Source organism: Curcuma longa, chromosome 11, assembly GCF_044706935.1.
Source record: "Curcuma longa cultivar G26 ecotype Majalengka, Jawa Barat chromosome 11, ITB_CL_G26_1.1, whole genome shotgun sequence".
In the NCBI taxonomy this organism is placed as follows: Eukaryota; Viridiplantae; Streptophyta; class Magnoliopsida; order Zingiberales; family Zingiberaceae; genus Curcuma; species Curcuma longa.
In genome coordinates, this window is record NC_133871.1 from 32,018,507 (window position 1) to 32,045,780 (window position 27,274).

At 40.0% G+C, this 27,274-nt stretch overlaps 5 protein-coding genes across 6 annotated transcripts; 1 reads left to right on the top strand and 4 right to left on the bottom strand.

Moving 5' to 3' along the window:
• Window positions 1-326: 326 nt before the first annotated feature.
• Window positions 327-2,959, bottom strand: LOC141841788 (exocyst complex component EXO70B1-like). Its single transcript, XM_074729980.1, has one exon. The coding sequence runs from the start codon at window positions 2,740-2,742 to the stop codon at window positions 814-816; it is 1,929 nt and encodes a 642-aa protein (XP_074586081.1). The 5' UTR covers window positions 2,743-2,959; the 3' UTR covers window positions 327-813.
• A 2,293-nt stretch (window positions 2,960-5,252) lies between these two features.
• Window positions 5,253-9,137, bottom strand: LOC141842255 (F-box/LRR-repeat protein 3-like). Its single transcript, XM_074730470.1, is given in 9 exon segments — window positions 5,253-5,512; window positions 5,729-5,980; window positions 6,064-6,358; window positions 6,821-6,950; window positions 7,026-7,353; window positions 7,355-7,420; window positions 7,502-7,606; window positions 7,862-7,987; window positions 8,289-9,137. Coding segments are annotated over 9 exon segments (2,145 nt in total). The 5' UTR covers window positions 9,075-9,137; the 3' UTR covers window positions 5,253-5,455.
• A 1,251-nt stretch (window positions 9,138-10,388) lies between these two features.
• LOC141837760 (heavy metal-associated isoprenylated plant protein 45) lies at window positions 10,389-10,979 on the bottom strand. The gene is made up of 3 exons (XM_074725133.1): window positions 10,907-10,979; window positions 10,752-10,827; window positions 10,389-10,672 (listed from the first exon to the last, which is right to left on the bottom strand). Exons 1-3 carry the CDS (start codon window positions 10,910-10,912, stop codon window positions 10,545-10,547), a joined length of 210 nt encoding a protein of 69 aa, XP_074581234.1. The 5' UTR covers window positions 10,913-10,979; the 3' UTR covers window positions 10,389-10,544.
• Window positions 10,980-11,340: 361 nt separating this feature from the next.
• Window positions 11,341-17,294, bottom strand: LOC141839015 (RNA-directed DNA methylation 4). 2 transcript variants are annotated; one of them, XM_074726660.1, is made up of 10 exons: window positions 17,150-17,294; window positions 16,951-17,034; window positions 15,689-15,783; window positions 14,749-14,826; window positions 13,349-13,390; window positions 12,562-12,710; window positions 12,376-12,485; window positions 11,898-11,970; window positions 11,745-11,818; window positions 11,341-11,671 (listed from the first exon to the last, which is right to left on the bottom strand). In XM_074726660.1, exons 1-10 carry the CDS (start codon window positions 17,292-17,294, stop codon window positions 11,508-11,510), a joined length of 1,014 nt encoding a protein of 337 aa, XP_074582761.1. In that variant the 3' UTR covers window positions 11,341-11,507. The 2 variants fall into 2 exon arrangements, with proteins under 2 accessions (XP_074582761.1, XP_074582763.1); XM_074726662.1 differs by having other exon boundaries at window positions 14,749-14,823; window positions 17,150-17,289.
• A 3,469-nt stretch (window positions 17,295-20,763) lies between these two features.
• On the top strand, window positions 20,764-22,329 carry LOC141837940 (peroxidase 4-like). Its single transcript, XM_074725306.1, has 4 exons — window positions 20,764-21,015; window positions 21,079-21,270; window positions 21,381-21,546; window positions 21,851-22,329. Exons 1-4 carry the CDS (start codon window positions 20,806-20,808, stop codon window positions 22,240-22,242), a joined length of 960 nt encoding a protein of 319 aa, XP_074581407.1. The 5' UTR covers window positions 20,764-20,805; the 3' UTR covers window positions 22,243-22,329.
• The last annotated feature ends 4,945 nt before the right edge of the window (window positions 22,330-27,274 follow it).

Below are 27,274 nucleotides of genomic sequence, written 5' to 3' on the forward strand. Positions count from 1 at the left end.
ATGGCAATAACCTTTAACTGATAAAACGACCCAACTTTCTGATAGGAATTTTTCTGAATCGCCCAAATAGTTTGCTCCTGCTTCGTAGATTATTTATTTCACCAGCATTCTGAATCACCAACTTTCTGATAGATAATCTGGTGAAAGTAGGCCTCTCTTCGAACAGGAAAAGGCAAAGAGCAATCAAATAAAAATAGGAACATAATTCAGCATGCTTCCATGATCGGAAGAAAACAGAAGCCAGTCCAGAAAAATTGATGAGCTAAAGACATCGCCAAGAGGTCAGTAGGTCGGTCAGTGACAAGAAAACCTCAAACACAATGAAAGAACAGGGAACCTGAAAGTTGTGTTCATCAATCAATGGCATCTCAAGTCACAACCAGCAGCATAGAACACCGTTTAAGAGAAATAAAACATATCGATAGATCAAAATCCTAGTGGTATATTAGTTCAATTGGAAGCACAGAACGTTACCTCTCTGACCCTCTTGGTTGGTAAGAATTCTCTGATTCAAAACCCATTTGTGTGTTACCTTCCTGACCAAGGTGTTTGATCAGATTTTGGAGGTCAAACTTCGAAGGAGCAGCTCAAAACTCGGAAAAAGAGGATTTTCACAACTCTGAAATTGATCTTCCAAAGCTGCACAGCAAGTAATAAGGAAAGATCTGCAATTTTAACTTTAGGATATCGTCGAACTCACTTGGTTGTAGTCGAACTCGCAGGAAGTGCTGAGGGCTCCGAGACTACAAACATGCAACACCAAGTATTATGTATGTTTCATAAATATAACATCAACAATGGCGACAGCAGCTATCACCGCCGGCGTACGCCCTCGAACAGCTCGTTGATCCTAGCCTCGACGTCCTCTACGCTGTACTTAATGTAGCGGTCGGCCAGCTTTCCGGCTTCTGCAGTCGCGCGCAGCCGGCCGGTGAAGTTGCGGTAGGCCGGCAGGACCAACGCTGCCACAGCAAGCCTCAGCTCCGTCCGGAGCTGGTCGTGCGTCACTATCCACTCGCTTTGCACCCTCCATATATCCTCCACGTAGCTGTTGAACACGCGTAGACGCTCCCGCAACGCCTTCGCGGCCGCGGCCGAAGAGGAGGCGGCCGCAGCGCTGACGCCGTCCATCCGCAGCACCGCCACCACCTTGGTCCAGGTCGCCCGCTGGTAGTCGTGGCCCCACCGACGCACCATTCCTATTTGCCGCCGGATCCAGTCGTCGCCCAAAAGCGCCCCCAGCTCGCAGTCCCTAGCTTTCTGGGTCATGTAACGAGAGTTGTTCATCAGGAAGATGTAGCTGAGGGGTGGCTCCAGGTATACCTTCGACTTGGCCTCGAGGTTGGACTGGAGCACGTCCATGATCCACGCGACCTGAAGAGACAAGGAGGACGAGGTCGTGTGGCGATCGGGCGGAACGCCAGCACCGGCAGCGTCCTCGTCCATAATTTCTTCGAGGGTCCGCCGGGAGGCGCACGCTGCTCGGAGGTAGTTCATTACGTAGCGAGTGATCGGATGTAGACCGCCCCCAGGGACGGAGGACTTGGCTGGGTCACGACGAATAAGGTTCTCGAGCTCGACGAATATTCCCCGGATCGCTGCTCCCAGCGCCCTGTGAGCAGCGGCAACCTCCGCGCGAAGAGTGACAGAGTACTGCTCGGAGAGGAGGTGGTCGAGTTCGGGGAGGAGGTCGCGGAGGGTCTCGTACATGTCCACAAGGCGGAAAATGCGCTCGGGCTCACGTGGGCCGGCCGCAACAGCATCTCCGAAGGAGAGGAGGCTGGCGGCTGCCGGGCGGCAGGCGGCCGCGAAAGCAAGGTCCGCGAAGGGAGGTAAGGAGTAAAAAACGCGTTCGCAGAGGCGGCGCTCACTGGGGACGAGAATTAGGAAGGCCATTTTCGCACCCTTGACCCAGCGGGCGATATCGTCCTCAAGCTCAGGCCAGGGAGTGGCCTGAACTTCATCAGCAGGGCGGGGACGAAGGCCTAGCCGGGCGATAGACTCGTCGACGAATCCTCGGCGTGAAACTCCGTAGGCTTCCGCGCATTCGCGGCCGAACCCAGCGGCGACCATCCGGCGGGCGATGGCGTGGAGATCAGCAACAGAGCCCGGGGGAAGGGCGTCGATGACGAGATTATAGTCGTCAACGGGGGCAGCGACGGGGATGCGGTCATCGTCCGCGTCAGCACCATCAGAGTCAGAGTCATGAGATGGTGGCGTGGAAATTACGGCACCATCTGATCGGTCAAGGATGGCGCGGAACTCTTCCTCAAGGCGGAGCATGCACCGCTGGAGCAGATCATCGGCGCGGTCAAGAAGGGGCTTATCGGCCGGGACGGCGGGAGAGTCGAGGTCGTGGATGGTGGCGAGTAGGTCATCAACCGCCTCAAGGAAAGCAGCAGCATCGGCGGCGTCAGACCAGATGAGGCCGTCGGAGGAAACGAAGCGGGAGATCTGACGGTCGAGGGTGCGAATGGTGCGCTCCAGGGAGAGGGGTCGATGGTCGTCCGCCTCCCGTCGACCTCCGGCAACCGCGGGGGCTACGGCAGCAGATGGGGGAGAATCCGCAGGAGGACGACGATGAGGGAGAGGACGGTCGGAGGAGAGCTTGTCGAGGGAGAATCGGCCGTCGAAAGAGGAAAAGACTTGGAGGATGTCATCGGCCATAGTCTCGGTCCGGCCCAGCGTCTTGGCGATGTGGCGGACGGCGGCGATCAGCTTCTCCTCGCCGTTCTCTTCCATATTCGCGTATGTTCTCAACTTTTTCTTCGTGTTTCGCGAGCTACCGGCACCGAGTGGTGATCATGGACAATTGTAAGGAGTTCGAAGTTGGAAGTCGAGGGAGTGGATTAGGGTTTGTTTGGGTGGAAACATGGAGGAAGAGGAGGAGGAGGGGGAAGTTGTTGGGTCGCATAAAGAAGAGGGAAGGACGCAGAAAGAGGACATGTCGCATTCAATTTCGTGACAACGTGACGCGCTCGGGAGACGAGAAAGCGCGACGTTACTTGGCGTGATTGGTCCCTTAAAGCAAACGAACGTTGATCAAACTTGATCCCGCACCGCACCGCACCGCACAATGGTTCTGAAAAGGAAGCGCCTAAGAAGTTTCCAGCGACGCGGTCTGACCGGAATCTTAATGCGGGTGATTGAAGTGTTTGAGGCCGAGTTTGACCCGTCGACTCTTTCGTTTCATCTCTACAAACTTCGTTTGAAGTTGGTGCGGACTTGGGATGATAATTAATATCGTCATTGTATAATTAGCATGCAATAAATGATTTGATCATTGCTAAATAACATTGATGTGGTAGGTCTTGTATGGTCCGATGTGGCGGGGAAGGTCAATAGTTCGCCTTATCTGGTCGGCCCCGGGGTCCACAATCAGGAAGATCTCGCCTGACCTACGTGGCCGGGAAGGTCAATAGCTCGTCCTACCTGATCGGTCTCGGGGTCCACGATCCCGGCCCCAAGGTCTGGGGCCTAAATGGTCCTAGGAACTTACCTGGGTCATGGGACCCGACACTCGGCTTCTCCGACCAGACGATTACCACGATGAGTCCTGGCACTATCTTGCCCGATCGGCACAGGCCTTTCGCCTGTCTACTCGGGATGATTCAGCTACAGCTTGATCCGAGGATACCCCACATTGCTGGAGTGTTTCCCGGGCACTTCATAATGCAACCCATTCCGGTTTATTCAACCCGTCCCACCTAGCCTGGCCAGGCGTCTTGCCCGGCCATTCCGTCACAACGCACTGCCTACCAGGCTGGGATCCATCGTCTTCTTGCCCGGCCAGTTCAAGCCTGTACTCCTATTACTCGGGACAACACAATCTCAACCATTCCCGGGTCCGCCTTGCTCCCCTATGTCGTTTCCCGGGTAATTCGTCATTGGGCTCATCTCTGAGACTTAGACCAGATGTTCGCCTCGCCCGGCCATCCCATTATTTGTCACCTGCCCGGTCGATACCTCCTATGATTGTTCTCCGGTGAGCTAACCTGGTCGCCCATAATTGACATATGCAGGCTGCTCAGCCTGTCTGGTCCGCTCGACCATTTACTTTGTTCATTTCACCCGGTTAAACCCAGTTCTTACTGGTCCCGGGTACTTTTCCCACTCCGACATTAACCCATGCTCAAGTCTTACTAACACCCAACTGCAACACAGACAGCCAAGCGTGTGAACGACCGCGCAGGGGAAGGCTGCGCCCATGTCCCTATGTCTCATCCTGTCACTGTGGACAACTTTCTACTTACAGCTAAACGATAAAGGTGACGTGGGACATCTCGCCGCAGGGCAGTTATAGGAGTATCGCCCATGTTTCCTAGATGCCACTCTATCGGTGCATATGTCAGACACGTCCAGATTTGATCCCCCGGATACCACCACAGCCTGCCCCCTGCTAGATGGAGTGTTCTCTTCGAAGGTATATTAATTCCCACGCATGTATTAATGATATATCGAATCTCTGACATTCCAACTACTACAACTGTTCTTACTACCGCTATTCTCTTCACCGGAAGACTGACTTGAGCGTCAGAGTGGCCTGCCGGGATTCTCCGGCGCCAGCTAATCCGTTCGTTCGTATTCATCTTGCAGGTCTCCCTCCTACCCGGGCCCGTATCGATTGAGGTGGCATCTTCTTGATCGGTGGATTGACTATTGTCGGTTTTTGGCCGGAACAAACATCATATAGTAGACTATAGCGCTCCTAAATTTATATCTGAATATATATTCCTATTTGACTTTGAAATTCTTGCTTTGGTAACTCTAAGTGGCTGGACCATTGTGTAGTAAATCTGAAGTGTATCATCCAGCAAGATCCGCAGTAAACAAAATCCTTCCGCATATGGATTCTCTAAGACGAAAGCTCACTGCTGGATGCAAAGGCAGCCATCAAGTAAACCAGTGAAAGCATCATACGAGAAGAATGAAAGAACTAAAAATGCTACAAAATTCATATTTTTTAACACTCTGAAGACTGAATTCCAACTATTTACAGAGTGGAATTATCAGAAGCGTAGAAGAAAGTTTTGCTGCTGGTCAAATAGCAACAGTTCGGATGAGATTTTCTACGGACGGCAGATAGGAATAAGCTCAGCTATTGAAAGCTTAAAATTTGACTAGTGAAACAGACAATAAAGCACACAGTCAAGCTCCTTGGTGACTGGCTGGAGGAATCCAGGATAGCAAAACTCACTCTTGTGGATAATTTTTATCTACCAACCTAATTCATGACTAACTAAAGCTAGAACTTCAGCAAAAACACAAAAAAATGTGTGATCTTTTTTTGTTTGCACGGTCAAGTGCCTTTCTAAACTGTTGGATAGTGGATTCGGTATAACAACGATTTTATGATGATATGTATGTATCAGATATCTCCTTGCATTTGATAGTACTGCTATCTTGTTGTTATGACGAGAAGTGTGGACAAATGATTGACCAGAGGTTTAATTCTTCAAGCACGCATTTCCTCTAATTGCTTCTTCCAGATTTCGCTCGATTCCAATTCAACCTAGCAAGGAAAAAATCTTCAATAATCAAGACCATATGTAGATGCAAAATGAATAAATCAACCCGTTAAAGAAGGTATTAAATAATTCTGTATCTACTTTTTATTTTATTTTTACTAACTATTAGAACAACTCAACAAGACAAGGACCATCATATAAACAACTATTGGCATTTATAGCTTAAGTACAGGTTTCTTGGACAGGAGGGAAAAAGGTACCTGAAAAGGCTTGTCCATCCACTGAAACACACACCCCCGTTCTTCTACATGTTCAAGCAGAGGCCTTGGAATTAACGGTTTAAAAGAGGAGTGGAGTTTCACTTTTGTTAGACCTCCACATGCCAACAAAGCAGCTGCCAAACCACTTGGTGTTAGCCCCTTCAAATGTAAAATTGTCATGTTCTGGAGGCAGCTAACACTTGCAAGTGCTAAAAGTCCCACATTGGTTATCGAACAGTACGACAAGTTTATCTGGCAAAGGACATGCCATGAAGAGTTAGGGCGAACTCTAGAAACCGATGGCACAAAGTTTAAGAAATACAGCACTTAAATACCTGGTGAAGATTCCGAGAAAAGCGTGCAAGAATAAGCATTGCAGCATCATTCACATTATAGCATTTCTTGATGTCAAGCTTTGTAAGTTTAGGGCAGCCCACAGCAATAGCTACAACACCTGCAGAGGAAACTTGAGGGCACCCTCGAATTTCCAGTGTGTTCAAATCTGAGCACTTTGATAAGGCTCTTAGTGAAGCATCTGTTATCCATGTACAATATGCTAGATTGGTGCTCTGCAATTGTGGGCAGCCATCAGCTATTGCCTTAATACCTGCATCCTTTATTTCTGCAGATCTGAAGCATTAAAACTCAAATTAGTTAAATAGAATCAACATAAAGATATGCAAACCTTGGAGAACAAAAGTTAATATAGATACCGGCAACAGACAACTTCTGAATGGAAGTCTATATTCTTAGATATCTTTAACTGAGTTATATTTAGAGATTCCCATATGACCTTCAAACTGATTTCATTATATTGTATGATCTGTCATCCCATATCTAGTACATTCTATGTTGACATCAAGATGGAAAGACAATCAACAATTACTTAATTAATTTAGTAGTAAGTGAGTTAGATCTTGAGGGCTTTCGACCAAAGGTCAGGAATTCAAATTTGTATAACGTCACTACTGGAAGGAATTTAACCTTGTCACTCCCACCACAAACAGGGATTATCTCACATCCAATATGGTGTGCGAACCAGTGATCAAAAACTAAAAAAGATGGAAAGACAGACAAAAGAACCTGACTAACCTGTACAAATCAAGCTCTTGGAGCTTTGGACAATTTTTTGCAATGTGAATAAGACCTTCATCACTAATTTTCAAGCATATGCCAATTTTTAAGATTGACAGCCTGTGACATCCTGAGAGTGCTTTTAGTCCTGCATGTAAAACAAAAATGAGAAAATTCAACAGCGAGAACTAGCAAATTCACTTGGTTTACACAATATTAGAACCTTCATCATCCAATTCGTTATCTGTGAGATCAAGATGCTCCAGGAAGTGACAACGCTGACCAATCAGACGGAAACCCTCCTTAGATACTAGAGCGCAGGATTCCATCCGAAGGGTTATGAGGGAAGCGCATGAACTAGTAATGTTAGCAAGGGAGAGATCAGTTATGTTGCCACAGCATGTAATATCCAAATTAGTCAGCCCCTTATTTTTAATGACGATAGAAGAAAGACCATCATCTGTAACTCCTGAACACTTTCTCAGGCTAAGTTCAGTCAAAGATATACAGGCGTTTGCAATTGTTTTTAATCCAGCTGTCGTGACTTCACAAGCCATCTAACTTGACAGACTGCAATTTAGCGAGTTTTTGAAAGCTACTGGTAAGTGAATGGGTTACCTACACAAAACACAAATTCGTAAGGAAGGTCAGAAAAGCTTGTAATTAAGAGGAAACTTAATCAGAATGTATGAATCTTACCGTGCAACAGTATGCCATGTTTAGTTGGCGTAAACCTACTGTTATATTTAATAAGGAAGACAATCCAGCATGATTAATAGGTTGAGAGTTTGACAAATTTAGCACCTACATTCAATAAAATTTGAACTATTAAGTAATCGCCAGCAAGATTTCATAATTGAAGAACAAATATAATAACATGACAATAGATTTTTGGCAATCATTTATATCAGTTTTATTTGAAGATAATTTGCATCACTGAAAAAAAAATGCTTGGTTGACAACATTTTTTGAAAGGTTTTGTCAACAAAGAAAAACTTTTATTTTAAGATATAGATAATCGATTCTGCATAATGGATTGAAAAGGAATCATAAATATACTTGTAGCGACTTGCACTCTTGCTTCAAAGATTGGAGGCAGCCATCATCTATACAAAGGCATCCAACTAAAGCCAAATCTTCAAGATATGGTAATTGCAGGACTACTTCAAGCCCTGCCCCTGTTACCTGCAGAACAAGAAAAAAGAATTGATTATTAAGAAAGATTTACTTAGGTCTTTTTGAATCCGAACAGAAAATTGACAGAAAGCCTAAATTAAACAGATCAGATCATATCGACTTAAACTCGACCCAGTTTTTCTCCTTTTCTTTTCTCTTTCTTGATAAAAAAAACCTACAAGTTATTTGTTTCAAAGAGACAGAAATAGGTCCATGGTGACATAACGACCATAAATTTGCTAATCTTTTCAACTTTCTTTAACAGAAAATATATGAAAAAAATGGTATCCGATCAAGAACAAGAGAATACCAGAGTGAAGGAAAGATCCAAATTGCGTAGCTGTTTACACTTCACAGCCACCAACGCAACCCCCAAATCTGAAATCCCTAAGCACCATTTCAAGCAGAGTAACTTCAGCTTCTGGCAGCCAACGGCGATGCATCCAATCCCCATATCCGTGACCAATTTACACCTTGCCAACCACAGCCTCTCGAGATTCCTCGCTCGTCCAATCGCGGCAGCGGCGGCATCGCTCAGATCCGTCGCGTTTGATAGATTGATCTCTACCAAATTAGCACAATTCTCCACCACGCTCTCGATCCCAGAATGCGAAAACCCCCTGGATCGCGAAAGATCAATCGCGCGCAGCGACGACCGCAGGCAGTTCCCGACAGAGAAGAGAACGGTGTCGGTAACCGTAGGGCAGAGTGAGAGGTCCACTTTTTCGACAGAGGGGTAGCGAGCGAGGGCAGCCGGAAGGAGACCAGAGCGGAGCGGCGTGAGTTCCCTCCGGTGGCAGGATTCGGCGGCGTAGAAAGATCTGCAGACGAGCGAGAACGATTTCTTGCTCAGCGGGTCGGATTCCAAGCGGTCCAAGATCAGGAAAAGAATTTCCTCAGACAGAAAATCGAAGGGAATCTGCCGATCTCCGTCCTTCCCCAAAGCGACAGCACCGCCGACACGAGCTCGCTTCGCCGGCCTGGAGTAGGAGCAGGGAGCAGGACTCGGGGCCCTGGAGAAGAGATCGAGAGTTAGGGTATCAAACCCGTCGCCGCCGTACATCTTCCGGCAGAGATTGCCAACGGTCTCGGCCATGGAAGAAAGCGATCGGCTCCTCCACCGACCTACGCTCAGGGTGTGGCCTTGGACTACAATGGAGAACAGATAAAGCGTGAGAGAGAGGGAGAGAGAGAGGCGCAGCTGCTAACAGAAAACGGTGGGCATTTATGAGGAAGAAGGTACTGAAATTACCGAAAAGCCCTCACGACAGGAGGACCGTCACAGAGTCGTACGGTGGTCAAGGCGCGAGAGCACAAATGGAACAGCAGAGTAAAAAATTCCGTACGGCGAGGACGACCGTCAGGGGCATAAAAGTAAATTCGCTTAGGCACATCGGACCGTGCCATGTGGGAGAGGTTGATGTGGGGAAGGACAGTGCGGACGAGTACGAACGCGAGATCACGCGTAGGCGTAGCGGAATAAAGCAGATTTTTTTTTTAAAAAAAAAAGGACAAATTTGGGGACGGTAGGTCTTCGGCGTCCGGGCATCCTCCAGGTGCGATCACCTCCCCAGATGGGAACTTGGAAGAGGCGAGGCGGTGAGCCTAAGCGGAAAAGCGGCGGAGAAAGGGTGAGGGAAAGCGAAAGCTCTGCGGACGCCTGCCGTACCAGAAAGGACTTCTTCCGGAGTACTCATCATGCGGCCGCGGCTGCATCTCGTGGAGGCTGCCACTGCCTCTTTTCGCCCGTGACCGAGTCTCGTCCTCCATTTCCACCCACTTTGTCTTTGTGAGCCCCGCCTCACGAGGCCGTGCAGGTGGACGGGTACGCGACGGGTTTTTTTCCCTTTTGTGTGGCTTAATTAACGGGGAGGCGGAGGCGTTAGTTGGGCGATGATGACGGGGATTCGTTGAGGACGGAGGGAGGTGGTACCTGAGACTGCGAGACCCAAACTGGACCATCCGGTGACGACGTTTCTGGAACATGCCTGGGCCCGCCTCCCACCTTTCCATCGACTTAACCTAAATCAGAAGATACTCTTTTTTTATACATTAAATATAAAAATTATTTTTAATTAATTTATTTTTTTAAATGATAACGTTGTGGATTAAAAAAAAAAATGCGATTTTATGGCCTTTGGTGTATCCTTTCGAAATTCCAAAGTCAACTTAATTTTTAATATTGATTTATTTTAAAACTTTAAATGCTCTTTTATCATTTTAAAAAAGATTCCATAATCTTGAAAGCCGCAAACGTCATCGAGGACACATCTAGAACATGAATATGTGCCTGGAACCGTGTCCTCCGTATTGTTCTTCACGACTTTAAAGCATGAGCCAGACAATTCTTCTCTAATGAGTAAAAAAATATCGAGGGAGTGGAGATCTAGGCACATATTCTTTTGCTCAATTAACTAAAATAATAATGTTTATTTATTTCAGGGAGGAGGTTTTTCTATACATCATCAGTCTTTGTAAAAACATATAGATACAGATACACCTCCATGAGCATTAGTACTTAGAAGCGAATTTTATTTGTAATCGAGAAGCAGCAGCAGCTGCCTTCTCAGTCTTCAGTCCACAAAGTAGCACTCTTTCCAATCTTTTGCAGCGCCCTCATCACCTCTTCGGATGTCACATTTCCAGTCACAGTGATCTTGCTGAGCTCTGTGTCAACTCTGTAGGTCTCAATCTCTGCACAGACTCAGAAAAGATATAGTTAAGATCATTGATCTATAAATTTGCAAGAAGAGAAGAGAGAGATTATGATTACCTTCGATCTTTTTTATGGCTTTCTTGATGGCTTTGATGCACTCCTTGCAGTGCATCCCTACCTTCAACTCCACCAACTGTATTGAAGAGATTTGTGTCAAACTAGACTAACTCGAGGAACCAGAAGTTTATTCTAGACTTAAAATGAACGCTTACTGCCATTGGAGATGAGAGGGGAAGCTGGGACGGTGGTTGAACTCCAGCTTTGGGACTTAATTATATTGCTTCCAGTTAGATTCTTTGTTGTAAAGCCTAGCCTAGGGAGCATCCTTTGCTGTTTAATTAGTGAGGTCAGAGATTTCACACTGCTCGGAGAGGTTATCGAGAGAAGGAATCTGCTTGAGTTGTGGCTAAGCCTCTGCCGTTCTTTTTGCTAAAGATGTTGGTGCACTTCTGTTCAATTTTCGTACGTCTTCTAAAGGTCAATCGTTAGGAAAAGATTCACGGCCAATGACACAAATATAAGGGCAATGTGCAGCTACAAATTACATTGCATTTTGCCTAATGGGCAGTCTGTTGAACTGGACCATCCACCTTCAAAGTTCATCGGATCACAATAGTCGAAAATTAAAAGAAAGAATCCAACTCTATAGAAAACTAAATTTTCCTTCACAAGTGCGCTTAGATTAGTGCAAAAAGAAATTGTAATCTATATGCGCAATGATAGACAGTACAGTGGGTTATCAGCCTCGGAATTCTAAAATGGAACAAATCACTGAAATGATTGCTTCAGTTTCACACATGTATAGTAAACAAATCAACGATATCCCCATCTCAAGTTCTCTCGATCTTCCTCTTCACTGTAAATTTCTTCTGGTTCATAATCTGAATTGGAATCTTCCAAGTCAATGAAAGGGTCTTCATTCTCAAGATCTTCCGATGACTCTTCATCAGGATAATCATTCCTTGGATTGTCCTCAGCTGCAAATAAACAAGTATTAGTAATCAGCGACATTATCATGAGACGTGATTAAAGAAAAATATATGCACATACCATTTGAATCATCACTCTCATAATCAGATTGTAGTGGGCCATCATAATAGTCATCATCATCATTAACCTGCACACTGAAGCAACTATACATAGTGAATATCAAAATTCAAATTCATCTGCAAGCTAAGAGTAATCAAATGTCCAAATTCATACAGTGGATACTCTGCTGTATCCGTGTCTGTGCCCATCCTGTTGCCGACAGTGTACAAGTCATAAACAAAGTCGTCTGTTGGAAAAAAAAACCAGAAGGGAAAAACAAATTTAGCAGTGAATCAGATTACCAAATCAAGTTGAAGTATATATAATATCATGAATATAATCAAAGTTAAGAAGATCATAAATAATCTCATGGAAGATTTTTGACTATAAGTAAAGTTAGACTAGCAAGTTACAATTTTCTAAGCAGATGCTAAGTTACCCTAGTAACAAAGAATCAAATTACTAAACTGATAACAAACAATATCAATATTTAGTTTCTTGTGCATAAACGGATTTTATTTACCCAATAAAGAAAATATATTATTTATCATATTAAAACAAAAGAATATAATGTGATAATTCGCCAATACATGAGATTGAAAGTATAACATCAACTTGCTACTGGAAGATAAGGACGATGGAGAAGATGGACCTTCTGTAGTCTCTATTTCATGTTCGATCTCTTCAGCTGCTTCTGGAAGGAATTCTCTTAAAAGTGGCAAATAGTTAAGCCAAATTGTGCCATCAACGTCAGGAGCAGGTCTGCATTCAAAAACCTCTTAAGTAAACCGGAAAGATTATAAGAAGCTGCAGCAGAAACGCTGAATACTAAATGTACATTGGCTTTTGCTTTCGGCGAGTTTCATCCTCAGCATCAACTTGAACAACATCATATACATGATATATTTCACGCAAAGAGCTTTCTTCTGCATCTATGCTTCGCCTTCTCTTCCATATTTGTTCAAATCGGGCACTTCTAGCAAGATCCTATACGATTTAATACCACTTAACTACATTATCTTGGGAATGAAATAATCAAAATACAATATTGCATTATCATGAATTGAAGATGAAGCATCTCATGATAAAACCAACACAAGTATGCAAACTGACAGCAACTAATAGTCAAAATCATTCTAATGATCTTGCAGTATTCAAGTCGGTCCCACACCAAAAAGATTAGAATTTATAAGACACTAATAGAGCAATTAGTTTGGCTAGGAGGAAATTAATCAACTAGCTTTCAGCTATACAACTAGACATGATAATCAAATGTGGAGAGTATATAAGAATCAAACTATCCTTCCATTTACTCGCTCATCATAAGAATGAAAAATCATCTTATCGCATATCAATGATCTTGCCCTGCGTATATTGGTGTATCCACTTATAAAATTCTAAGGTTGCATGATTCCAACAAAATAGTTGAGCCTAAATGTGTAGAAGAATAAAGCTAATTCAAATATATGTAAAATAAATATTACATTATAAGACATCCAACACAAAATCAAGAAATTCAAGTGTGCATACTTCCAATTGATAACAATGGAAGATACACTTTAGAAGCCTCTAAACTGGAGAAATTGCGATAAGCATTCAGTAATATGATAAAGTAAATGGTCTACCTCATGCTCTTTCCTAGCCACAGACAGCAATCGATCATGTTTCTGCAGAAAGTGGCAACAAAAATGAATCTATTATTTGAAGAAAAACTGCTGAATAGTTCGAGTACTAAGTGAAGCTATTTAACAAGAAAACATCAAAATAGGCAAGCAAAACAGCAGTACATTTTTCCAAAAAAATTAGAAAGGCAGGAACATTAGTAAAAAAAAGTCCAATATTTTATTTTTGCAAGTGATTTTAGGAAGAACCAGAATCACCTTTGCAGCTTCAAGAGAGAAAAGGTATTGTATGAGGTTGAGCCTTCCAATGATCCTCATTAGCTCGGTGTTAGAGTAGTTGGCGGTTAATTGGTTGTAGGCTCTAATTCTTCTTATAGAAATTTAAATACATAAATATAGATAAAAATTTCAAAGGATCTAATCTGTCTAGAATCTCAGATGAACTATTTATCGGTCCTCATCGATAAAGCAAAACAATCAGCCTCTTGATATTAGAAGGCTAAAAGGATTTTATCCAATGTCTCATTTTCAAGTATCTCATTTAATTAATTAGTTTCAATATAATATATCAAATTGATAAAATGGTATACTTTGGTGTGTCACAAATTTAGAGAATATAGGCCTACTTGTCTTTTACGAGGCATGCCAGAAATGAACCATTAAATGAAAATTTTGTTTAACATGTAAGAGGAAACAAGAACAGGATCCGAGCAATTCTTCACTATTTTTCCCCCCTACTCTCAACAAAATATCTTATTTGAGACTTGAGCATTTGTAAAACAACATATTTTAGATAGACAAAGACAATTTTGCCATGTAAGAAAAAATGCTAACTTGTTCCAACCTTGGGTAATAAAATCATGAGCTTGATATTTGTAGTAAAAGAGATAGCTTTAACCTTAATCAGAAAGGAACTAAAAGGTATGAAAAAACAATGCTTTACTTGAAGCAAAAAAGTTCAACCTAACCCCCCAATATATTATACTTCATTCTTATCTACTAATATTTAAACGAATCCATCTATTAATGCATCCATTATGCATCAGTTAAGCAAAGTACAAATCCATGCCAATCCTCAAGCAACCTGATTGCCCATCTTTTACAGCATAGAAAAAAAAAATAATATATATATATATATAAATGATTAATAATCAATTCCAAGCGAGAACTGCCTTGTGGCAAATACATACTTTTGGCAGTTTTTATGATTAAAATAGAAACCATGTGAGAATACATTGAAGAAATAGCATATAATTGTGTGCCATTTTAGCAATGCTGATAATAGAGGATATAAATCAAAGGCAAATGTAGCAATTAAATGGTGATCATTTCAACAAGATCAGGTTTAGGAGAATATCATCTCCTCGATGGCGTAATGTAAGAAATTGAATTGATAGCATTACCTTATCAAGTTTAAGCAAACTTCTACGCTCCTTAGATCTCCTCTTAAACTCCTCTTTCATATTATTTGAAGATTGCTGCTGGGTGGGGAAAAAAAGGAGAAAAGAAGATTACTAACAGATTGATGGAAGGTTGCTACTGGGTCAAATATGCAGTTTAACTTCAAAAGCAGGCTCTTTGAACTGTCAATAAATGAGATATAAATAGAAACTAGTCTCTTAGTTAATGCTGGTGATTACAAAATGTTCCAAATCTCAAACAAACTCATCTAACTGGTTGAAGTACAACCTCATAATTTTCCTAGAAGTTAAATATATCACATGTAATAGCTTAAATAAGCTGAACTTTAGTTCCTTTCCCTGCTTCCATATTTCACAAACATAAAATATTTTATTATTCAATGAAAAATGGTACTGACAGTGAATAACATTTGCTCAGGAAGTACTCCAACTAAGAAAAGAGAATATAAAGCATCACTTTCAGAACAGGAATTAAATATGTAAGACAATAAAGAAACTTTTAATCAACAAAAATAAAAGGCAGGAGATCTATAGGAATCCTGTCTGTGGAACAACAAGTATCCATAGGAAATATTTAGTTAAAAGCATGAAAGAACCTTTTTAAGAAAAAACAAAGAATAATTGTAGGCCCAGAGACAGAAATAGGCAAGCCTTAAAAATTTGGACATTGCTTAACCACTTTATCTTGATAAACATCATTTCAGCAGGCAAAAGAGCATTCATATCTCCAAAAAAGAAAGGAAGTGATATGTTGAAACAATTTATCAGGCTACTCAATTTGCAGCAAATACTTGAGCATCATAAACTTCCTTAATGTAAACAAGCAGAAGAAAGAGGAACCATGTTAAAAACTAAGCATTTCTCAAACCAAATGACAACGGGTGTTAATGGAGAAACAAATGTTAGGTATTTAGGTGCTAACCAGAACAGAATGCAATGCATCTTTAATAGATTGGGACTGTCCAACTGTCTCAAGATGGTGAACCAAGATTTTCTTAGTCGCAAGCACCTCCGAAACTGCATTTTAGAAGACTCATCGATGAGAAATGTTCAGTCAAATATGTTCACAAAATAGGAAGTGAATCAAAGCAACTTATCAGAGAATTACAAATCAAAACACCGGAAATGAAGGCTATCAATTGTAAGACTTATTCAGTTACAAACTTATAAGGAAATCCTCAAGTTCTCCAATAGCTTTTTACATTTGCAAATTTACATCATTTTGTGCATTTTAGAAAAGTTTACCCTTCCGTTTCACCAAAATATTAAAACTCAACCAATATGATTCAGGAATTACAACTTACAAGGAGAGCAAAGCCAAAACATGAAGATAGACGGGAACCTAAATGATCCTACACTAACACCGTTGTTGTAACAACTACAAGATAGATCATCATTGTTAACCTGATGGACAAAATATTCACAACCATTCTAATTATCCTGTCTGAATCAAGTTTCTTCCATTTTATCTAATGTTTAAAAATCTTCCATCACATACGATTCAAAGGGAACCATGCTTCTTTTTCTTCCATCCAAGAAAATGAAGACTGGAGAAATATTTTCTAGTGCTTTTTCTATGAATTTTTTCCTTACTCTTTTTTCTTTATCTAACTAGTCCCTTATAGGAAACCTGGCCTAATTCATGAAGTGCACTTTCCTCCAGTCTGCACTTGTTCGCACAAACTTCTTCATGAAAGAGGAATGGAAAAGTAGGAAACAACATATGAATCTATGGAATCAGATATTTCCAAATTGAACAGATTGAAAATACAAAAGACCAAGATGAATTTACAAACTGCCTGTTCTTGTAGGACTAGGGCATACTAGCCATAGCCAGCACAGATTCTTGTGGTCGAACAAGACGTGGAGACATGATAATTTCAGATGTATGTAAGGGATACTAAATGATAGGCTATGCAGCATCACAATAAATCATTGAAAAATTGTATTGTTAACATCATGGTTACAAAAATCATACTCATATTCAACATCAATTCATAAATTAATATAAGCTAATAACAGATGAGGTAAACGTTAGCCCATTTCAGTTTGAGTCATTCTTTCAGAATCCCTAATAACTAAAGAGCACAGTTTATAGGTAGAATTCTTTTTTCGAATTTCTCTATGATAATCCCATTGAAAAAAAAAAGTAAATAAAATAAAATAAGAAAGGGCTAAGTATACCTCCTTTTGTGTCGGAATCAGATATAGAGAGGCTTGCAAGATCCAAGAAGGGTTTCTTAAGCGGTCTTTCATTAATCTCCAACCCTATCAATGCAAAAAACAAAAAACAAAAAACTGTTCAATTCCTACTGTCTCGTCCCCTCCACACTGATATGCAAATCGAAATACAAAAGACAAAGAAGGAAAAAAAATAACTCACAGAAGCCGTCAAATCTAGCTTGGGAAGACTTCCTCTTCACCCTAACAATCACCGGCTTTGCGACGTCCGAATTCGACGGAGTAGTCACGGAGGTTGAGGTCGGCGGAGGAGCCATGGAGGTTGAAGCCGGAGAAGCACCGTACATGATTTTGGAGAGGGTTCGCGAAAGCGATCGGGCGGCGGTTATTTATAGGACCAGATCCGTAACCCGGTTGAATGGATCGGAGCGATTTAAATTGAACAATTATTTATTCTTTTTAAAGATTTAGATTTTTTTATTTTTTATCAATTATTACTATTTCATATTTCTTATCCTCCCAATTTTATAAATGAACAATTCAATTTTATTATTTTTACGTTATCTTTTCTATTCTTATTTTTAAATTTTGAAATCTCGATTATTTTTTAACTTTAATTCTTCAATTTTAATAAAAGAAAGTTCTATGAATATCAACGGTATTCAATTTAACAATAATAAATTAAAACGACTTTTAATGTTAGAGGAGAGCTGCTTTTCCCATCCCTCTTGACACCGCACCCCCCCCCCCTCTCACTTCCTCTCTCTCCATTCTAATGACATTTCTATCCTCTTCTTTTTATTTATTTATTTTTTATTTTTTTAAATTTTTATTTAGTTTTATTTTTTAATTAATTTTATTTAAAAATAACTCTCATATATTTTTAATTTTATTTAGTTTTATTTTTTAATTAATTTAATTTATTATTATTGTCATCAATACGATATTTTTTTCCAATTTTATTTAATTTTTATTTAGTTTTATTTTTTAATCAATTTTATTTATTATTTTTTATCAATATTTTATTTTTAGAATTTTATATAAATTTTATTTTTTATCAATTTTATTTATTATATTCTTTTTAATTTTATATAAATTTTATTTTTTAATTAATTTTATTTATTATTTTTTTCATAATACTTGTATTTTTTTAAATTTATTATTTTTTAAATTTTATTTTTTTATTGATTTTATTTTTTTGTTAATCAGTTTTTTTTCAATTTTTTTTATCAGTTTTATTTTTTTTGAATAATTTTTTATCAGTTTTAATTTAATAAATAAAACTAAATAAAAATTAATTAAAATTAAAAAATAAATATAAGTAAAATAAAATAAAAAACAAAGAAAAAAAGGATAAAAATATCATTTGAATGGAAAAGAGAGAGGGGGGAGGGGGGTGCGGTGTCAAAGATGTGGGAAAAGCAATTTGCAGGTTAAAGACACAAAAAAAAAAAAATACTAAAACTTGAAAGGTTCGGAGTATTATATTATTTAAATTATCTATTTTTACTATTTAAAAAAAATATTCTTTCATCTAAAATTACATGCAAAATAATATTGGAATTTGTACCCAAAACTCGAATACGACGGCCGATATAAACTCACCTCAATCGTACGACTGGGAAGGTTCTTTCATAAAAAATTTCACCGTAAGATTTATGAAGATTTTAAATGGAGCCTAAATGTTGCATAAGCTTCTTTAATCTGCAGAAATAAGTAATGGTTTGATGCAGAGGCAATGAATAGAGGCAATGAATCGGATGGAGGTGAAGAGTTAAACGAAAATCATGACTATGATTGATTTGACAATGCTTGTCTGGTTCGACTTTCTGAACTTTTCTTTTTCTTATACATTTTCATTTTTTCTTTGATGAAATACTGACTTGAGCGTCAGAATGGTCTGTCGGGATTCTCTGGCACCATTCTCACCTCCTGTTGAAGTGCGTTTCAGGTTCTCATCATCCTTTCCCTCGAGCTCCGCTAGGAAGTTACACACGTCGGATCGTTCGTTGACTGGTGGCTTAACTATCCACGGCATCTAGCCGGAACACAATTGATTCAAAATATTTTTCCATATAATATATCCATTCCAGTAAAATGTGGAATCTGTTACCCAATAGTTTCACACGATCGGTCACAACCATATGTGAGGAGGTAAATCGAAGAAACTGCAGTTGTCACAACAGAGGAGGGCATTGCCTCGGTTTCACCGAGATTCGACTCTTGTTCATTTCAATAACTCTACTTCGTCGTAACCAATTAATTCAATTATGTCTCCGGAGGCAGCCATATAATATATCCATGATTAATGATTAGGATGCAAAGGAGAACGTGATCAAAGTGGTCACCGCTAGACTGATTCATTAGACCATCACCTTTTCAAAGCTATCTAGAAACTCATCCTTTAAAGATTGAATCATACTAAGTTGTCAAACATGAAGGACTCTGTTTTTGACCTAGATGAGCATATTTTATAGAGGCCACTTTAACTTTTATTAATTATTTTGCACAAGCAATGAGAGATTTTGACTGATCATCAGTTTAATTAGCATCTTGCAACACTTGAATTAATTACTTCAGTGTGGAACTTATACCAAATCAATCATTATATGTGCAAATCATTATATGTGCTAAACTGATGGTTCATGCATGAAGTTTCATGGAGAATGAGAATATCATAATCTGTAATACATTTTATTCAACCTATAAATTTCAGTACACAGTGTGTATTCACAAGATTAATAATCATATTTAACATCATTTGATTTGAAGTGATTTGCATGTCCAATCAATTACTCTCAAGTTTTTTTTACATAACAATGATCTTCTTTTTTTTATATAACAATGATTTGCTATGTCTAACTCTGAACTAATTACATTCAAATGAAAGTCTTATTTTTTCATTTAAAAAAATCTTTCACTTTCATTGACTTTAAGCAAATTTTGTTTGACTCATTCATGTGACAAACTGAATCATAGGGCTACACAATTCATATTTGTAGTTCTTTTGCTTCGATATTAAGCATTCCAGCTGCATGTAACCTTGCAAATAGATTTCCTTTCCTCTAATAGTTTGACAAAACAAATCCTAAAAAAAGTCCTCTTGAAGGAAATAAAAAGGTTATAACACACTTTATTATTTTTTTCTCAGTGAAAAAATAAACCATATGTTAGGTAGATGATGCATTGAATTCTAATATGGCCCTTAGTAACTTCTTTTTAAGTCGTTGATTTATTTATATCAATTAAACAAGTCAATCAAGCTGGCAAGCACAACTAATTGATGGAAGAAAACCATTATATTGTCCTTTTCAATTAAAGCTATTGACTTCCTTGAGAAGGCATGCATGAATCCAGTAATTAATTCTCCTTGAGAAAGAGAACTTCTTATAGCTGGTAAATATGTATTAATGGGATTATCCAAGCTCAATCACAGCTCTCTGATTGATTAGTTGAGGGGAAAGTTCTCAGAATAATAACATCTTCGAGACTGCGACCTAATCATTCAAACTTCATAGACAGTGCCCATTCAAATTATTTGTAGAAATTAGTCAAGCTTGGAAAATTATTTATTTGCGTAGCATATATAATAAATGAAATGAGACTTGTCATTTTGACCATTCTGCTGATTCACCCACTCCCACTACAAGATTGGCTATGATCTATTAAAAAACACAAAATTGTGATCTAGTCTTTGAAAAGTTTTTCTAGCTCCCACACCAATCCGAAGTAGTAGTTAAGCATCGATATCTCCTTCAATGAAATGAAGCTAGCTAGCTAGCATTCATGGCGTGTATATATATATATAGATACGGGCATATCTAGCTGATCATATCATTCAATTCCTAAAGCCAAGGAATGACTTCTTCTTCTCGCAGTTCCTTTGCTGTTCTTGCGCTCGTCCTCCTCCTGGGAACCTCCTCTGCTCAACTCTCAACCAACTTCTACAACTCCTCCTGCCCCAGCCTCTTTAGCACGGTTAGACGCGTGGTACAATCAGCCATTAACAATGAGAATCGGATGGGCGCATCTCTTCTTCGCCTCTTCTTCCACGACTGCTTCGTGAACGTACGTAATTCTTCTTAATTCATTAATTTGCCCCAGCTTAATTAAGCTTTTTAATATTAATAGGGGTGTGATGGCTCGATATTGTTGGACGACACGTCGAGCTTTACGGGGGAGAAAACTGCCAACCCTAACAATAACTCGGTGAGAGGGTTCGACGTCGTCGACAGCATAAAGACTGCAGTAGAGAACGCGTGCTCGGGTGTTGTATCATGCGCGGACATATTGGCGATTACTGCAAGAGACTCGGTGGTGATTGTGAGTATATATATATATATAGTTACGTTATTATTTCCAAGTTCTTCCCACTTTCACTTGATCATTCAAGAAGTAATTTGTTGGTCGATCGATCGTCCTGTTACATATAGCTCGGAGGGCCTACTTGGGATGTGAAACTAGGGAGGAGAGACTCGAGGACGGCAAGCTTGTCTGCTGCTAACAGAAACATACCCCCACCAACTTCTTCACTTAGCAACCTCACATCCTCCTTCGCAAACCAGGGCCTCTCGACCAGGGACTTGGTGGCACTGTCCGGTAAGTAGAGATGAGACTTCTTAATTAATTCATTCATAAGTAACCATCAAGTTAAGTTAATTTGCCCCAGAAGCTGACATTTCTGGCTCTTATCCATATTCCTACCAGCTGTAAGGCAGTTTTGGTAGCTAATTAACCATGATTTCAAACCATTTCATTGTCATAGACAGTTCCTCATTTCTTCTTTCATGTTGCCCTAGACTAAGTATTTAGACCTAATCACCTAAACAAGATTTTTATTTATTGTTGACCTAAACAAGATTTTTATCTGAGTGTGATAGACCTCTGAAATCTTGGCTTGCAGGCGCCCACACAATTGGGCAAGCCAGGTGCATCTCTTTCAGGTCACGCATTTACAACGACACCAACATCGATAGCTCCTTCGCGCAAACAAGGCAGTCGAATTGCCCGAGAACATCCGGTTCCGGAGACAACAGCTTGGCACCGCTGGACCTCCAGACTCCCACAGCCTTCGATAACGACTACTACGCCAACCTCGTCTGCCGGAAGGGTCTACTGCACTCGGATCAAGAGCTCTACAATGGCGGCTCGACCGACTCACAAGTGAGTTCCTACAGCAGCAGCCAGAGCTCCTTCTTCTCTGACTTCACCGCCGCTATGATTAGGATGGGAGACATCAGCCCTCTCACAGGCTCCGATGGTGAGATAAGGAAGAACTGCAGGAGGGTTAATTAACTAGCGAGGATGTTGACTCTTCGCTATTAATAATGCCTTCTTATTTCTGTTTGTTTCAATAATGTTAAGCTCCAAGCATTTGGGTTTTGTCTGTTATTTTGCTGATTGAATCAAATTCGAACACCTACATGTTGAAGAAGAAAAGTCAATGGTAGCTAGGGGTGCCGAATAATGGTTGGACATCGATCGAACACCATTATCATCTTTCCAAATTCAATAGAGATGACGACGACGAATAGTCAAAACTAACAGTCATCTTGAATTGTAGAGTTCACGATCGAATAGTCAACACTAATTTTGATGGCCGGTGCCTCGTCAAATATGTCCATCGTCGAACAGCACCTCACACATTACCAAATACCGAAATACTACTGTTCTACTTGTGTTTCGGGGCTTAACAGCAGGTTTGACGGTCCCTTTAACTACAAGAATCTACCATTTTACTCGATCTATTTGACTATTTTCCTTAAAATCTACCACGTAAAGTTTCTGCTTTTGTGAATTGAAAAGTCAACGCCGCCACTACAAAACGGCCATCCTTTCAATTAGCCATTCCAATTCCAATCAATTCACACAAAATTCAACCACTCCCTCATCCATCGATCCTATAGATAAAGGCAGAGCAGCAGTCGGAGGTAAAATTAGCCTGTGAATTTTCTATTCAGAGCAGTCAACAGCGGGAGGAGAGGTATTTTTGGGAGACGGCCGGCCAACTTCACCTTTCCTTCTCTTCTCCCTAATCCACCTCCAAACCTCTCCTTTTGCAATTGGAGCTCCTCGCGGGGAGATCTGAAGCAACAAGAGGAATATAATGTGCCCCCTGAGAGTGCTCTTGATCTTCCTCTCAGCCACTGTGGCTGGTTTCTTCCTCCTCAGAAACCTCAAGACCCAGCCTGGCCTCGACGAGGAAGAAGAATCCCCAAAAGAGAAGCCGGCCCTTTCCAACAAGGTGGTGACCTTTTCTTCGGAAGAAAGATCACATTTTTAGTTCCCAAAATTCCTTTTTGACAATGATTTTGGGCGAAATAGGTCCGTCGGACGATCTGCTCCGGGTTCTGGACATGCGTCGACATGGCGAGTGGGAGGTACCTGTGGAGGATCAATGGCGCCTGCTGCCGCCGCCAAGGAGAAGAAGGCTTGATCGTCTACGTGGTGTGAGGTTGTCGTCGTCGTCGTCGTCGTCGTCTGCATCACATCGTTGTTCTTTCTCCTCTTTGTTGTTAGGAAACGAAAAGATAGGGTGGTCACATATTATTATTTTCACATATTATATTTTTACTGCACATATAAATTAACATATTTATTATTAGTAAATAAAATGATATAATCTAAATAAATAATATATTTAATGATTTTAGACTAATACATTATATCTTTCATAAGTCTATTTTTTTAATATTATTATTATGATTCAATTTTATTTTAAAAATTTATAAAATAAAGCAGGTAGCTGTGATATAATTTAATGAGACATTTCAATAAATGGTCTTATTAATCTCTCATATAATTCTAATTAGTTGCCCCAATTTTGATATTAATTGATTAATACCCATTTTAATATATACACTGCCGTATGAATTAGATTGAATCTGATCCGTTCATTTTAAGAATCATAGATCTTGTCCGCATATCCAACGTCAGAAGTCGCATCGTTCAAATTCCGTAACCCTACCAGAGAGAGAGGAAGAGAGAGAGAGAGGAGCGAACGGCGATGCAGGACGAGGAGGAAAAAGCTTACGAGGAGAGGCTACCGGAGAGGGGAACAGCGAGGAATACGGAGATGCGAGGTGAGCCAGGAGGAGGGAAAAGGGGAAGGGATTCTTCGCCTGCTATTTGCTCGCTTCTCTCTGCCCACGCCACAAAGGTCGCACTTACATCGCTTGCTCCAATCTCTTCCTTTACCGTTCATCATCTTTAATTCTCCTTTGATCGATGATTTGTTCATAGAAAGCCAAGTTTTCCAGTTGCGAAATTTCTGGTGCTTGAATCTATCTATTTCTGTAGTAGATCATGGTTACTGTTGATTCTATTTCTGGATCAGCTTTCATCTCACGGTCAACTTCTTTTCAACATAGTAGATGATGGATGAACAATTCCTTGCTATATCAAAGGTCCAATTTTGGATGATAGCAGTGAAGGAGATTATCACGAAGACGATGAAGAAGAGAGTTCAATCTCTGCCTGTTTTGAGGCTGAATGCAATCATCTGCAAGTGACAGTCAGGAATCCTACTTTGAGTTGGACGAAACACGATCTATTCAGAGAGTCCATGGAGCTATAAGGACAAAGAAGAATCAGTGGAAGATGTGAAAGATATGAATCATATGGAGGCATTGTTTAGCAATGATCCAAAGATTTGGAGAGGTTTTGGTGGTATCATTAGAAAGCCAATGGAGACAACTAACTCATACTGCTTAATTAATCGAGTCTCCTGAACCAAGCCAAGAAGAAAGAATTGATCTTGCATCATTGCATGAATAAGCACAAGATGAATCCGGTTGGGATGGGCATAATTGATCTTGCTGACTCTCCCACCAGTTTGTAAATGACTGGATCATGTACCATCAGTTTAATGGAGGATGGTTAGTTCTTTGTTGTTATGGCAATTGTGTGGTGAAACCAAGAGTTTGAAAGGATTTGATGGAAGATCCCTCAGTGAGTTAGATCAATCTGTGACGATAACTTGGACCGCTTAAGGAGATGTAATAAACCTTGCCTCAACTCAAAGCTTCATACTGAGAAGCTTCATAGTAGGATCTTTACAATACTACAGTCAAACAATTGAGCACCTCTATTCCAAAGTACAAATAAATCAAGCAGCATGTGTGATGGATGTGCACCAACTTGAGAGAATGGCCATATGTGAACCACTCGACCACACAGCCTAGCTCAAATGGGCCCGATCCGACTGGTCCGTCCTCCTTCTCCGACCACACACACACTTAGTGCACCAAGTTGGGCCCAATCCACTTTGATCAACAGGACCTTCCCTTGCCTTCCTATCTAGCCAACAAACACTTGCTTGAATATGCACAAACATGGTCACCATTTCTACATATTAGGTTAATCAATTCACTCAATCTCACCCTGGACACTGTTATTTTTCATTGAGACAATGAAAATAGTGCAACAAATAGGGATGCAATATTAGGCACTCGAGTACTCAGTTGGTGAAACAGAAAGAGAAGACCATCTAGAATCAATCGAGTGAAATCAGATACTTAGATTATCAAAAAATTTTTTTTTAAAAAATATTAGTTACTTGAAGATTGATCATCTTATCTTATCAGGTGCCAAGTTGAGCTAATGGATGCAAAGTTTGGGGACCATCAAAGTGCAAGTTGGTGGATACAAATCAAGTTGGAACCACACACAAGTCATCCCCCCCATTAATCTTGTGCAACAAAACTTTTGTCACTTTGTAGATAAGAATATCCTTAAACTAAACCAATGATAGAGATTACGAATCCCGTCTCGACCATGTCCTAATAGGACATATATTCAACATCAGTGTTGTATATTAGGTTTGGGTCTTAATTAAGAAGAACTCAAATAATTTAGGTGGCTAAGGGTATTGATTTGTCTAATGGAATTGGCAAAGCAAACCCATAAAGCAGTGGAGGTTGGTTTGGTGGATAGAAAATGCAAAATTATATATTGATTTGGTGTTTAAATTGTGATATAATAATTTAGCATGGCTCTAATTATCACATGAACTTTAGTTGTATTTGTATTGTATAGCTTCTTTTGTTTAGCTTTTTGAGATTCTTCTTTCTCCTTTCAATAATTTTCTCTTTTTCCTTTTTTTGTGCTTTTAATTGTTAAATGATACATTTAATTAAACAAGTTAATGGAACCAGTTTAACAATTCATTATCTTACCTTGGAATTAAGGTTACGTAAACAACAAGACCGGCCGGCATGATTAATTTGCAAGTCGCGGAGGAAATATTAATTAAATCAATAATTAAAAATCTACCATACACAAATGGGATAATTTTGTTATTTAATTATTTTCATGATTAATAATTTAGAAATGCATATTTTTGCAAATAAAGAATTAATAATAAAGAGAAATTTGATATTAAATTCTTTAAAATTGTGACGGCAAAATTGCGTGTGAAAGCCGAAAGGTCGAGATGATGTGGACGGGAACCGAACCAGTTAGCCACGTAATTTACGTGGGCGGCCTCGCCATGCAACACGTGCCGAAAGCCATGCAACACGCTCACGTCATTCTTACGCTTGTCTTAAAAAGTCAAAAGTAAAATTTTATGCGACGTGGTGCTGCGTGAGGCGTAGATTTTTGTTTGACTGCAGTCAATCCTTGACTTTTCTCCAACTTCAACCGGCAGCTGTAGGAGGCTTTCTTTTACTTTTTTTTAAATATAATTTTCTGTAATTAGTACGTAAACGGGTTTAATATCCCGTTATCTAACTTATTAATATATTATATATATATAATTGCATTAAGTGAAATAACGTCGAAAATTATAGTAGGTCAAGTTATCCGACTCATGTTGTTTAATTCCCCTAATTAGGTCGTGCTTATTGTTAGTTATTAAACATATAATATATTTTCTTCTTTAATTACATTTGGTTAGTTTGACCTTCTCAATTTATCTAAAATAAATTTATGAAAATAATCTCTTGGTAGATTCCGCATTTAAGGATTTTAATTATTTGGCTCATCTAAATCTTTCATATAAGAATAATTAATCCACACCTTCCTTTCTTTTGCAAAAGGTGGAATCCACCATCTTAGCGGTTCCACACGATCGGTCTTCCGACCATTTGTGAGGAGGTAAATCGAAAAACTGCAGTTGATTATGATGCAGGAGGGTCACATCTTCCTTTCGTATCTAGAACATCCGATATCTAGAACATCCGATTTATCTAACTTGATAATCAAAGGGATTTAGTCAACCGCTTCACCTTTTCAACCTATTCAATTAATGGTAATCACCTATTCAATAAATTTAAAAAATACAAATACAAATACAAAAAGCAGCCAAATATGCCACCTTTTTGTG